The sequence below is a fragment of the Bubalus kerabau genome, chromosome 1 (genome assembly GCF_029407905.1).
Source record: "Bubalus kerabau isolate K-KA32 ecotype Philippines breed swamp buffalo chromosome 1, PCC_UOA_SB_1v2, whole genome shotgun sequence".
Lineage (NCBI taxonomy): Eukaryota > Metazoa > Chordata > Mammalia > Artiodactyla > Bovidae > Bubalus > Bubalus kerabau.
The window spans coordinates 253,557,241-253,571,345 of NC_073624.1; the positions used below are offsets into that span (position 1 = coordinate 253,557,241).

The following is a 14,105-nucleotide window of genomic DNA, read 5'->3' on the forward strand; positions in this document are numbered from 1 at the left end:
GAGAAGGGAATGGCTACCCACTCTAGTATTCTTGCCTGGAGAATTCCATGGACTGAGGGGCCTGGTTTGATTCTAAAAGATCTCTGTAAATTCAATTTGTTTAAAATGTCACTTTATCTTAAAACAGGGTTTAAAATCGAATGTAACCATGTGTTACGAATGTTCAACTCCAAGTCAGGAATGATTGCATTATGACCTTTCAACTAAGGTATAGTAAGACTTTTTAAAAGCAGGTCTTACAATTTAACCTCTGTAGGATTCTGGAAAACACACTGATAGAATTTCCTGCTTAAAGTTTAAGAGACCATCAAACATATCAAGAGATGGGATAATGGTTTTTCAGAGGTCTGAGAAATGCCTCTCACTTAGGGCTGCCTGTGGACTTAACATATTTTTACCATGTTCATATAGAAATATTATGATGATTACAAGATTAACAGTAGCTCAAGGAAGCAAATCAATTAGGTAAGATCACTCCAAATAAATCCCACAAAAATATTTGGCTGAGGAATTTCTGAGATTCTGACTTTAGAGAAGAGACAAGAAGCAACATTAAAGTAATAATAAGAATAAATATTAAAGTGATATTTGAATACATAAGAATTTCTTAAAAGAATGCATAAGTATTCCTTAAAATATATCACAATTGGGCATAAAGGGTTTTTGAGGATTCATTTTCAATTGTATTTCCAGATACTATATGATTAAGTTTTGGAAAAAACTATAAAACTTAAATAAAACTCTCATTATTAGAGGGTTACATGTATAGTTGGCATATAAAATAATTTAAAAAAATTAGCAGGAGATCAATAATGAAGGAAAAGAATTTAAATTACCATCATAGTTTCTCTTCTGAAGAGCTGTTTCTCTAAAGCAATGCATCTTAGTTAGATTACAGATAAAATTTATAAATTCATAAGCCCCAAATAAGGATAAAAATTGACGGTACACCAAAAATTTAAAAATTATCACCCTATACATTATCTATGAAAATATTAATCTTATTTCCAACAAAGATACAAGTATAACAATGTACAGTTGAACAGATTCTACTCTCTTGAGGAGAAAGCACTAAAAATAGTCACAGTGCTGGAGCATTTTCTTGCATGATGTCAAAAAAGAAAAAAATAAGCAAAGATGTCAATTTCCCTTGCCTTGGAGATTCTGAATATGTTTTGCCACAACAAAAGAATAGACATACTGAAAGAATTGGTCCTTGAATTGACAGAAAATCTGTCACCAACAGAATGAATCAATTTCAGCATGCAAGTGACTTTAAGAAGACAGATGAAAAGTCATCTTAAAAAAGTGATGGATGAAGGTTTGCACTGAACATTACACCCTGACTCATGTACATAAAAATACTTGTTTTATCTTTCTAAAGAAATTTTCCATTGGCAATACCATTAAGTGGTTATTTCTATAGTCTACCAGTCTTTTTGAATTACTTATGGGGTGTAAAATATTTTATTTCACATGGCATTATGATTCACAAACACTAGCCATACCCAGTGAATCTGAGATATGACTGGTATGTTTTCAATTTTAAAAGTATTATATAGTGACAAAGAACAAGTTTAACTTCACCATTCAAGTCTAACAAATGGAAAGGAAATTCTCCATGGTCTCTTCTAATTAAGAACTTGAAAAGTTCACAAAAGCTATCCACTTCCTTTAGTAAAAAGGTTGGACTTTTAATATGATCTTTTAGATTTACTTTTCAAATATTACTCAAAATTTTGAGGATATTAGCAGTTGGTCTCAAACTGGGGATCAAATTATATGCATTTTAAGTACAAATCAATAACTTAAATAATATTTTGATGGATTAATTCATTCTTTCATTCAGCAGTACTTATCGTGAGAATGTAAAATGATACAGCCACAGTGGAAAACAATACAGAGGTTCCTTAAGAAACTAAACACAGGGTTATAATATGATCCTGTGATCCTGCTCCTGGGCATCAGCTGGGGAAAACTATACTTCAAAAAGACACCTGCACCCCAATGCTCACTGCAGCATTATTAACATTTACAACAGCCAAGACATTGAAACCCCTAAGTACCCAGCTACAGATGAATGGATAAAGAAGATGCTGCATATATATACAATGGAAAATATTCAGCCATGAAAAATAATGAAGTGATGCCATTTGCAGCAACATGGATGGACCTCGAGATTATTGTACTAAGTGAAGTAAGCCAGGTAGAGAAGGACAAATATCATCTGCTATCACTTACACAGACCCAGACATAGAAAACAAACCTATGGTTACCAAAAGGGAAAGGGGATGGGGAAAGGATAAATTAGGAGGTTGAAATTAATATATACACACTGTTATATATAAAAAGATGACCCACAAGGACCTACTGTATGGCACAGGGAACTATCCTCAATATTTTGTAATAACCTATAAGGGAAAAGAATCTAAAAATGAATATATATATATATATATATTTTACATATATATATATATGTAAGATTGAATCATTGTGCTGTACACATGAAACCATCACAATATTATAAATCAATTATACTTTAACAAAACAAAAACAGTATTTACTGAGTGCCTACTACATGTCAGATGTTGTGACAGGTTATTTAGTTAGGTACTGGACAACAGGTTGAGAAAGTAGAAAAAAGACAAATGTGGTTCCATCTGCCCTGAGCAAGTAAAGCAGCACAAAAACACAGTTTCCAGTGGATTGTGATAATGGACCGAGAGAGAATTACAGAGGACACAGTATATCCAGGAGACAATTTAAGCCAGATGTGGTATGGGATGGAGCTGGCACCAAAGCCTTTGCAGAGAAAAGCACATCTACAGAAAAGCGAAACTACAGTTGAAGTATTTAACCAACAGAGGGCTGAGATTTTGTGGGCAGAGGTGCTCTTTCCATTCTTTTTTCTCCAGGAAGACGATATTTATAAAGGATAGGGAAGAGAGAGATAGTGTTGTTTAGTTTGAGAAGCTGAAGCAAAATTAGAAGGGTGGTGAGAGATGAATTGAGGCCAAATCACAAACAGATTTTTAGGCTATCTTAAGGAAGCTTCCCTTTATTCTGTGGCTGATAGAGAACAACTGAAGGATTTAAAAAAGGAGTAAAAGAATCACATTTACACTTCAGAAAAAATTCACACGGATGGCAATCTTGGAAATAGGTTTTTAGAGAGTAAGGCCAGAAGACAGAAGGCTGGTTAGGAGGCTTCTGCAAAAACCCAGGTGAAAGAGGGCAGTGGCCTAGATCTTGGAAGTAGCAGTGGGGATGATGAGAAGTAATAGAATGTTAAAGCAGTTGAATCCATTCCAGTAGTTGAAATAACCAGTTCTTGCTAAATTAGTTAAGGTGAGTGTATGGAGTTGGTGAGAGTGAGGTTGTTAGGAAGATAACCTGGAAGGGTGGCCTGGGGAAGGACAGTGGGAAGAACCAGCTAAAAGGATGAAGATAAACAAACTGGGGTGTTATCCAAACCAAATAAGAACAATGGCTGATGAAACAGGTGATGTCTTAGGAACACAAAACTGTGTTGCTCGCTTCTGTACCATCACTATTTATCATGCTCTGTAATGCTTCACAGGTGCATCACAGACATTTACCAAGTGAATTATTTCATTTAGTAGTATTGCTACTTATACACAAGGACATAAGACTGGGTTGTGGAATGATAAATATTTACTGTTTTATATAGGTATATAAAACCTACCTTCAAAAAGCTCAAAGAATAGGAAAAGGAGAAAGACATACATAATTATGTATAGTATATGGTAATGTGAGACCTTAATAAAGCTTCAGATCAATAAAGATCCAGACAGAATGTCACAGGACAGTAAAGAACAAAAGTAAGAATAGTGAAAAAGTAAGAGTAGGGAAAAAGTAAGGTCAAGAAAGAAGAAATTATGAGAAATTTCAGGTGATTTGGTAAGAATAATTTCATATGTGCGGATTTGGTTTGATGAGAGGTGAGATTTGCCATTGTAATTGTTTTCGCTATTTCCAGAAATACAATGAATTACAACTTTGAAACTCATAAATGCAGCATAAAAATCAGTAAGAGGAGAACTCATCTTTCTTAAATACAATGAGCTCATGATGGAATTAAGCTGCCTTCTTTGCCACAGAAGACATTAACAAATTTGTGCCTACTTAAAAGTACTCCACAAATAAGTGCATTTCAAGAAGGTTGTTTTAAAAAGCACTGACTGTAACCTTACCTCATTTGCAAATGACAAACAGACTCTGCAATGTCTATGCTTTCCTTCTATAAGCAAGCACTCTTATGAGAATGTAATCAAACCAATCCATTGCTTAGCAACCACAGGTAAAGGGCTAAAAAGCCATGAGTCATGATTCTATGGGAACAATCTGCAGGTCAGTGGCATGATTTCAAGGTGGTTTGGCTTTCTGCTGTGATGCTTTCAAACCAATATTGACACAGAGCATTAGAAGAGATGAGAGTTAAAATGCAAATGATCACATAATCAATTGAATTGACCTGTACATAGTGTGATTTGGTTCACTCTGCTGCCTCAATCTGACAGTAGCATCTGTAAATCAACATCAGCGTAAAAACAACACATGAAAATGAATTCATAAGGAATTTTTGTTTTACCCATTTAGTTAAGCCAAACAGGAAGACACATTTAAATTAGCATGAAGGTAATGACTCCTACAGACACCTAACAGGAAATCTTAGAAGGAAGAATGACAGTGGGTTGTGAGATTTTTAGAAAATATTACCTGTAGCCACTGTGATTGGTCATTGTGGCCGGAGGTCCAAGCATTCACTTTGCCCTGCTTGTCCAGCCGGGCTTTCCTTGGTTCCCAAGTGAACATGTCCATATTGAGAGTTCTGAAGATGCTGGAGGCAGTGATCTGATAGTCTTGTATATGTCCTGATTTCATCCCCAGAGGCTCAGAACAGCCTGAAAGAAAATGAGAAGGGTGCCATGAGAAAAATAATTTATCACCCTGAAAGTCTGCAGCATTCATTTTAGATAGGCAAGAGAAGATTAAGCATAATGCTATTCATTCCCCCAAAGAGACAGCATCCAAAGTCAAAAAAAAAAAGGCTCTAATCGGAAATAAATCTGAAACAAAATCGAAAAACAAGATAGCCAATTCAAACTATTCTGTCTGAATATATTTTGGAAAAATTGAAAACAAGACAGACAATTCAAACTACTTTTCTCTGATATATGATTTTGCAAAATGAAAACAATGTTGAAATGCTCTCTCCTATCTCATTACTGATAGCCTTATAACGGGTCCCTGGTTCTCAATGGTTTCATTCTGTCCTTAAAATTGGAACATTTTCTCAGAAAATATATTTGGTTTTCTTTTATCTGTTTCTATAACACTGCAAATGAGAATTCTCCCAGGACAATGTCATTTTCACAAACTGCTCCGATGTTATATTCTAAACTGGACAGTATTTTATTTTCCAAGACACCTGTTAATCATTATCAGTGACTCTTATAGTACCAATATGGCCTCTTCTGGAAGGTAAGAAGCTATTATTTATTCAGTGTTTACCATGTGCCCTGCATTGTGCTAGTATAAAATTTAATAGGTAACAGAAGAAATGAGCTAATTCTAGCAAAAACCATGACTGGACAGCCTTTTCATACATTTTTGTGTTTCAATTATACTCAATAACTTTTAGTAGTGGATATTTTTTGAAGATTCTCAAATCTGCCACATATATTTTCAAGTGTGACGTGGTGTGAAATTTGGGTTTGTTTGTCTGAAAAATCTAGTCTGTGTGTGTACATATACACAGAATTTAGTAATCTTGAATTGCAATTCTGACAAAATTACATTCATGAACCTTGTAAAATGCAGTGTGATTATATGAATACATTAGACAGCAGTTGAGTCTTCATTTGTAAAATTTTACGTTTTGGCCAAAGAACACACAAGGTAGTGTGATCATTAAGAAAACCAAGATAAAATAGGAGACTTCTCTGATCAATGCCATCTCTTCACACTCAACTGGTGCTTGACTTACTAAATGTGTCGCCTTGTACCTATTACTACGCCTGTTTGTGCCTCAGTCTTATCATCTGTAAAATGGTGATAATAATAAGTTCAGTTCAGTCGCTCAGATATGTCCAACTCTTTGTGACCCCATGGACTGTAGGACACCAGGCCTCCCTGTCCATTACCAACTCCCAGAGCTTGCTCAAACTCACATACATTGAGTCGGTATTGCCATCCAACAATCTCATCCTCTGTCATCCCCTTTTCCTCCTGCCTTCAATCTTTCCCAGTATCAGGGTCTTTTCCAATGAGTCAGCCCTTTGCATCAGGTGGCCAAAGTATTAGAGCTTCAGCTTCAGTATCAGTCCTTCCATGAATATTCAGGACTGATTTCCTTTAGGATGGACTGGTTGGATCTCCTTGCAGTCCAAGGAATCTCAAGAATCTTCTCCAACAACACAGGTCAAAAGCATCAATTCTTTGGTGCTCAGCTTTGTTTATGGTCCAACTCTCACATCCATTGATGACTACTGGAAAAACCATAGCTTTCACTAGACTTTCATTACTTTCACTAGCTTTCATTACTTTGTCAGCAAAGTAATGTCTCTGCTTTTTAATATGCTGTCTAGGTTGGTCATAGCTTTTCTTCCAAGGAGCAAGCGTCTTTTAATTTCATGGCTGCAGTCACCATCTGCAGTGATTTTGGAGCCCAGGAAAATAAAGTCAGCCACTGTTTCCACTGTTTCCCCATCTATTTGCCATGAAGTGATGGGACCAGATACCATGATCTTGGTTTTCTGAATGTTGAGTTTTAAGCCAACCTTTTCACTCTTCTCTTGCACTCTCATCAAGAGGCTCTTTAGTTCCTCTTCACTTTCTGCCATAAGGGCTGTATCATCTGCATATCTGGGGTGATTGATATTTCTTTCAGCAATCTTAATTCCAGTTTGTGCTTCATCCAGCCCGGCATTTTGCATGATGTACTCTACCTATAAGTTAAATAAGCAGGGTGACGATATACAGCCTTGATGTACTCCTTTCCCCATTTGGAACCTGTCCTTTGCTTCATGTCTGGTTCTAACTGTTGTTTCTTGACCTGCATACAGGTTTCTCAGGAGGCAGGTAAGGTGATCTGGTATTCTTATCTCTTTAAGAATTTCCCACAGTTTGTTGTGATCAAGAGTCCAAGGATTAGCATAGTCAATGAAGTAGAAGTAGATGTTTTTTTCGCATTCTCTTGCTTTTTCAATGACCCAATGGATATTGGTAATTTGATCTCTGGTTCCTCTGCCTTTTCTAAATCCAGCTTGAACATCTGGAAGTTCTCAGTTCACATACTATTGAAGTCTAGCTTGGAAAATTTTGAGCATTATTTTGCTAGCGTGTGAGATGAGTGAAACTGTGCAGTAGTTTGATCATTCTTTGACATTGCCTTTCTTTAGGATTGGAATGAAAGCAGACCTTTTCCAGTCCTCTGGCCACTGCTGAGTTTTCCATATTTGCTGGCATATTGAGTGCAGCACTTTCACAGCATCATCTTTTAGGATTTGAAATAGCTCAGCTAAAATATCATCACCTCCACTAGCTTTGTTTGTAGTGATGCTTTCTAAGGCTCACTTGACTTCGTACTCCAGGATATCTGGTTCTAGGTGAGTGATCACACCAGTGTGGTTATCTGGTCATTAAGATATTTTTGTATAGTCTTCTGTGTATTTTTGCCACCTCTTCTTAATATCTTCTGCTTCAGTTAGGTCCATACCATTTCTGTCCTTTTCTGTTCCCATTTTGCATGAAATGTTGCCTTTGTATCTCTCATTTTCTTGAGGGGATCTTTAGTCTTCCCCATTCTATTGCTTTCCTCTATTTCTTTGCTTTGATCACTTAAGAAGGCTTTCTTATCTCTCCTTGCTATTCTTTGGAACTCTGCACTCAGATGGATATACCTTTCCTTTTTTCTTTCACCTTTGGCTTCTCTACTTTTCTCAGCAATTTATAAGGCCTCCTTAGACAACCATTTTTCCTTTCTGCATTTCTTATTTGGGGGGATGGCTTTAATCAATCTGTCCTATACAATCTTATGAACCTCTGTTCATAGTTCTTCAGGCATTCTATCTATCACATCAAATTGCTTGAATCTATTTGTCACTTCAACTGTGTAATCATAAGGGATTTGATTTAGGTCATACCTGAATGGTCTAATGGTTTTCCCTACTTTCTTCAATTTAAATTTGAATTTTGCAATAAGAAGTTCATGATCTGAGCTACAGTCAGCTCACAGTCTTGTTTTTGCTGCCAGTATAGAGCTTCTCCATCTTCAGCTGCAAAGAATATTATCAATCTGATTTTGTTATTGATCATCTGGTGATGTCCAAGTGTAGTCATCTCTTTTGTTGTTGGAAGAGGGTGCTTGCTCTGACCAGTGTGTTCTCTTGGCAAACTCTGTTACCTTTGCCTTGTTCATTTTGTACTCCAAGGCCAAACTTGCCTGTTACTCCAGAGATGTCTTGACTTCCTACTTTTACATTCCAGTCCCCTATGATGAAAAGGACACCTTTTTTTGTTGGAAGTTTAGAAGGTCTTTTAGGTTGCCACTGAACTGTTCAGCTTCTTTGGCATTAGTATTTGGGGCATGAAAAGTGAAAGCGTCTCAGCTCAGTTCAGTTCAGTTCAGTTGCTCAGTGTGTCCGACTCTGCGACCTCGTGAATGCAGCACGCCAGGCCTCCCTATCCATCACCAACTTCTGGAGTTTATCCAGACTCATGTCCATTGAGTTGGTGATGCCATCCAACCATCTCATCCTCCCTCATCCTCTTCTCCTCCTGCCCTCAATCTTTCCCAGAAAGCCACTCAGTTGTGTCCAACTCTTTGCAACCCTATGGACTATACAGTCCAGGGAATTCTCAGGCCGGAATACTGGAGTTTGTAGCCTTTCCCTTCTCCAGGGGATCTTCCCAACCCAGGGATCGAACCTAGGTCTCCTGCATTGCAGGCAGATTCTTTACCACAAAGGAAGCCCAAGAATACTGAAGTGGGTAGCCTATTCCTTCTCCAGGAATCTAACTGGGGTCTCCTGCATTGCAGGTTGATTCTTTACCAACTGAGTTATCAGGGAAGATTTGGGGCATAGACTTGGATTACTCTGTTATTGAATGGCTTGCCCTGTAAGAGAAGAGAAATCATTCTTTCACTTTTGAGATTGCACCCAAGTACTGCATTTGGACTTTTTGTTGACTAAGAGGGCTACTCCATTTCTTCTAAGGGATTCTTGCCCACAGTTGTAGATGTAATGGTCATCTGAATTAAACTTGCCCATTTTGGTCCATTTTAGTTCACTGAATTCTAAAATGTTGATGTTCATTCTTGACATCTCCTGTTTGACCACTTCCAATTTACCTTGATTCATCGACCTAACATTCCAGGTTCCTATGCAGTATTGTTCTTTACAGCACTGGACTTTACTTTCATCACCAGTTACATCTACAACTGGGCATCGTTTTTGCTTTGGCTCAGCCCCTTCATTCTTTCTGGAGTTATGTCTCTACTCTTCTCTGGTAGTATATTGGGCACATACCCATCTGGGGAGTTCATCTTTCAGTGTCATATCTTTTTGCCTTTTCATACTGTTCATGGAATTCTCAAGGCAAAAACAATGAAGTGGTTTGCCATTCCCTTCTCCAGTGGACCATGTTTTGTCAGAACTGTTTCACAATGACCCATCCATCTTGGGTGGCCCTACACGGCATGGCTCATAGTTTCATTGAGTTAGACAAGGCTGTGATCCATGTGATCAGTTTGATTAGTTTTTTGTGATTGTGGTTTTCATTCTGTCTGTACTCTAATGGATAAGGATAATAGGCTTGTGGATGTTTCTTGATTGGAGGGGTAATACTAAAAATGACCTCAAAGAAGTATTTTTAAAAAGTAGTTAATCAACTATTTAGAAACAGTGCTGGCATGTAGCTAGCATTCAGCAAATGTTAGCTAATTTATTATTTCCATAAAATTCATAATTTATTTTATTTCATATTTATTTTATTTCATAAAATTCAAGTCAGCATATCAGTGGGTATTAAAGAATATATTATGACTGACTGCAGTTTCTAATGGAGAAAGCAATGGCACCCCACTCCAGTACTCTTGCCTGGAAAATCCTATGGATGGAGGAGCCTGGTAGTCTGCAGTCCATGGGGTCGCTAAGAGTCAGACATGACTGAGTGACTTCCCTTTCACTTTTCACTTTGATGCATTGGAGAAGGAAATGGCAACCCACTCCAGTGTTCTTGCCTGGAGAATCCCAGGGACAGGGGAGCCTGGTGGGCTGCCGTCTATGGGGTCACACAGAGTTGGACATGACTGATGCGACTTAGCAGCAGCAGCAGTTTCTAAAACTAAGTATTTTAAGTGTAATCTAAGAGTGGTGGCTTAAACTCTTCTTTGATAAAACTAATTCTTAACTACAATTGCTTGCTTTCTGTTCTAGTCAATCTAAATCAGTTTTTCCTTCTTGAGGTTCTTCCATGTTTGTCTTCACCTGTACCTTCTAGGAAACTCCTATCTATGCAAAATGACAAAAACTGACACACAGGTTCAGCCAATTGGATGTCTAGCTCAAGTTTTGCTGCCATAGGAAACCTATACCCCAGGTCTCATAAATATTTCTAGATCCTAAATATAAATGCTAGAAAAGAAAAACATTCATGACCAACTGCTAATATCCTCAAAAATTCATGACAAATCTCAAAGATTCCAGAAAGCTCTAAAGTCTTAGTAGCATGCTGCTTGTCTTCAAGCAGTTCTAAATTAACATGCATTCTCTGTATTATGACTGATAATAATAATAATCAGTCAGTCTGATTTCTGACTCGTTCATCTGTCATCACCACCAACTCTCTGTCCTCCTCCTACCTTGCCACTGGAACTTTGTACAACTGCTTCCTTGGCTTTTGGAAGAGACACAAGTGAAAGGAAACATATTTGTTTTTCTCCTTTTGTGATATAACACAGTACTTGATGTGTTGGATAGAAAAGGAGCACCTTTATTTGACCACTGCTGCTCAGCCACAGAATTCATTTCATTGCCCACTTTATTGTCCACCACTTAGCCCAGAGGAGGTGCTAAATAATTTGCTCAAAGTATGAATGAATGATTATTCCTCTACTAATTATGATCATGGTGCATTTCATTCTGAGCATCTTAAGTCACATCTCTTTCAGAGAATATTGGGGAATTTTCTTTTTTAAGTGTCTGGGAAATGATTAACTGCTATCTCCCACCCTGAGAGATCTTATAACGGTTTATTGACTCCTATAAGGCAGCCTAGGTTTTACACTGTTGCACGGGACTGTGGGAAACAGTTTGGTATATTATGCTACTGTTTATTGCCAAGTGTTATAGCTAGCCTCTCTTGCCAGTTTACCTCATACCATGAATTTCCCTTCTCATCCATAATATTTTATACATATAAATTAATTTTTTCACCAGAATGGACAATGTGTATCCATGTTATGGATAATAGTTGAACAGAATACAGTATTAACAACTCAACTGATTATTTTTACAGTTGAGATGCCCTAACTTTTATCAACATTCCTCAAGAGATATTATTCCCTGCATATACTTTTAATATCAATTTGTGGGGTCAGGAGATGGGGGATGACTTCTTTCTGAAAATGTAAAAATACATAAAGGGTCAGGTATAATCTCTTGTCAAACTTGAAAGTAAAACATATTCATATCTTAAGGGTATAAACTGCACCATGTCTGAGACTGGCCTTCATGAATCAAAAGACTGAAAAATTGGGGAAGGCGATGTTCACCAACTAAAAGCATAGAACTTGCAGCAGACTTCATCGCACGAGGGCTTCCTCCTGATTGCTTTATGATGAATGAGTTCAGGATGATGCTGGCCCGTGGTGATGCAGTGACACGCAAAATAAACACTGTGTAGCAATAATTCTGCCGAGATTTACGGGTAGTCAGTAAGCCTGCTCGAATTACCAAAATAGGGAAAACGTCCCTATCGGGATAATTAATGGTACTAAATCTGTACCATGGATTGCTTCATAAAGGAAACCCATATATAGCATGAAAGTGTGATTCTTAAAATAGATTCACTCATCTGCCCAAATGCCTTTTAATTCCTTTGAATGTAAGGGGTTCATTTAAAGTTTGGTTGTTTTGAACAGTCTCTTGCAGTTCCTCCTAAACCATTCCCTTTCTTAACATCACAAATAAACCCAAGAAGGTAAATAGAAAGTGTGCATTTTAACCATTATATGCAACCTTTTGAAATGAATAAAATGCTCTCAGTTGTCTCTTTGCAGGGATGTGTTCTATTTTTAACTAAATGGTCTATAAATATGAAAGTCTCTCATACTTGGAGGTTGTACTAAAAAGTGGGACACAAATGGATATTTAGTGTTCGCAAAAACACAGTAATTTCAACAAAATTTCAGGCCATAGTGACAAAGAGTGTTGTAAATGTTGATGACAGAAATATAAGAACCATCACCAAAAATACAGCACAGTGAAATGCCTGGGCAAGATTTTCTGTTTAGTTCAGAATCTACCTAGATTGAAAGTGAACAACTAAGAGACCCAGTCATAAAGTCTTCATTTTTATATCCAGTCTTGAAGCTCCAGGAGGACTAGAATTATTTAAATTTGAGACCTTTGGTAGTTATCTTTGTGTTTAAAAACCACTTTTTGAGTAATAGGTAAGTTGCTAGATAATAACGATCTAGGAATTCATAGTAGCAATCTTGGTTTTTAAAGTATTGTCTCCTTGGAAACAATGATAAATTTACATATTTTGGAAAACCTAAAGAAAAAAAAAAGACGAAACTAAATGCTTATGGTAGATGTACAAACAAAAAGCTTACTTTTCTATGTTGTATAGTCTAAATGTAACTGCAATTTATGAAGTCAGGCAGATTCCAGTTTTCACTGAAATTTTGTCATAAAACATAAATCATAGTTGCTATTAAAATTAAAAAGACACATTTAAATTTGACAAGAGTTTGCAGTAAAAATTTGTTGTATTTTCTTTGACCACTAAAAGAAACACATTGCCCCTTCTACATTAATCCCATTCTGTAGTGTGTTTTAGAACTTGTTTCTCTTTTACCCTCTCCCTCTTGCTCCTTCTCACTGAACCAAGCCCTAGACATTTTGTAGCAAAAATGAATATCTATGAATATTGAAAAACTGCAAGCTAGCAACACACTACATACAACTGTGCTTTGTTTTCCTTTAAAGAGAATACAAAAATAGATAATATAAGACTCACCTGACAGTTCACATCCAAGAAGTTCCATTCTCAAAGTGCAATGCCTTCGACAAACTTGAGGGTAGAGTCTCACATATTGAGCTTTTATGGGGGGTGTGAAAGAGTTAGCATAGGGTGTGTTGTTATCAACGTTTCCATGGAATACCTATATAGAGAAATAACAGAATTTAAAATTATTCATTGCAGCTTTAAAAAAAAAAAAACCCTATTTTCAAATGTTGACTCTATATCCTACCCAACCAAATCCCTCAAAGATTGGATTAAATAATTTAGAGGTCTGGAGCTTTTAGAGAGCACCTTGCCATTGGGCTTCCCTGGTGCCTCACAGGTTAAAGCATCTGCCTGGAATGCAGTAGACCTGGGTTCGATCCCTGGGTCGGGAAGATCCCCTGGAGAAGGAAATGGCAACCCACTCTAGTATTCTTGCCTGGAGAATCCCATGGAGGGAGGAGCCTGGTAGGCTATAGTCCATGGGGTCTCAAAGGGTCAGACACAACTGAGCGACTTCACTTCACTTCACTTTGCCATCAGGGCTTCCTTTGTGGCTCAGCTGGTAAAGAATCCACCGCTTGCAGTGCGGGAGACCTGGGTTCAATCCCTGGGTTAGGAAGATCCCCTGGAGAAGGGAAAGGCTACCCACTCCAGTATTCTGGCCTGGAGAAGTCCATGGTGTCACAAAGACTCGGACATGACTAAGCAACTTTCACTTACTTTGCCATCAGAAGCAAATCTAAAACCTATAGATAGAATCCTCATTAATGCTGTAAACCACTGTAACCTATGGCTTAATCTATACCCTATTATGTTGGGTTTATCAATTTAAGTCCAGTCCT

The 14,105-nt window shown here is 37.3% G+C and overlaps 1 protein-coding gene across 12 annotated transcripts in view; it reads right to left on the reverse strand.

Moving 5' to 3' along the window:
* EDIL3 (EGF like repeats and discoidin domains 3) overlaps positions 1 to 14,105 on the reverse strand; it is an 818,524-nt gene that overhangs the window by 138,092 nt on the left and 666,327 nt on the right. For all 12 annotated transcript variants that reach the window (XM_055563384.1, XM_055563418.1, XM_055563390.1 and 9 more), the window contains 2 exons: positions 13,273 to 13,417; positions 4,741 to 4,925 (listed from right to left, as the gene is read on the reverse strand). In XM_055563384.1, coding sequence (XP_055419359.1) covers positions 4,741 to 4,925; positions 13,273 to 13,417 — 330 coding nt within the window. The remainder of the gene's footprint in view (positions 1 to 4,740; positions 4,926 to 13,272; positions 13,418 to 14,105) is intronic.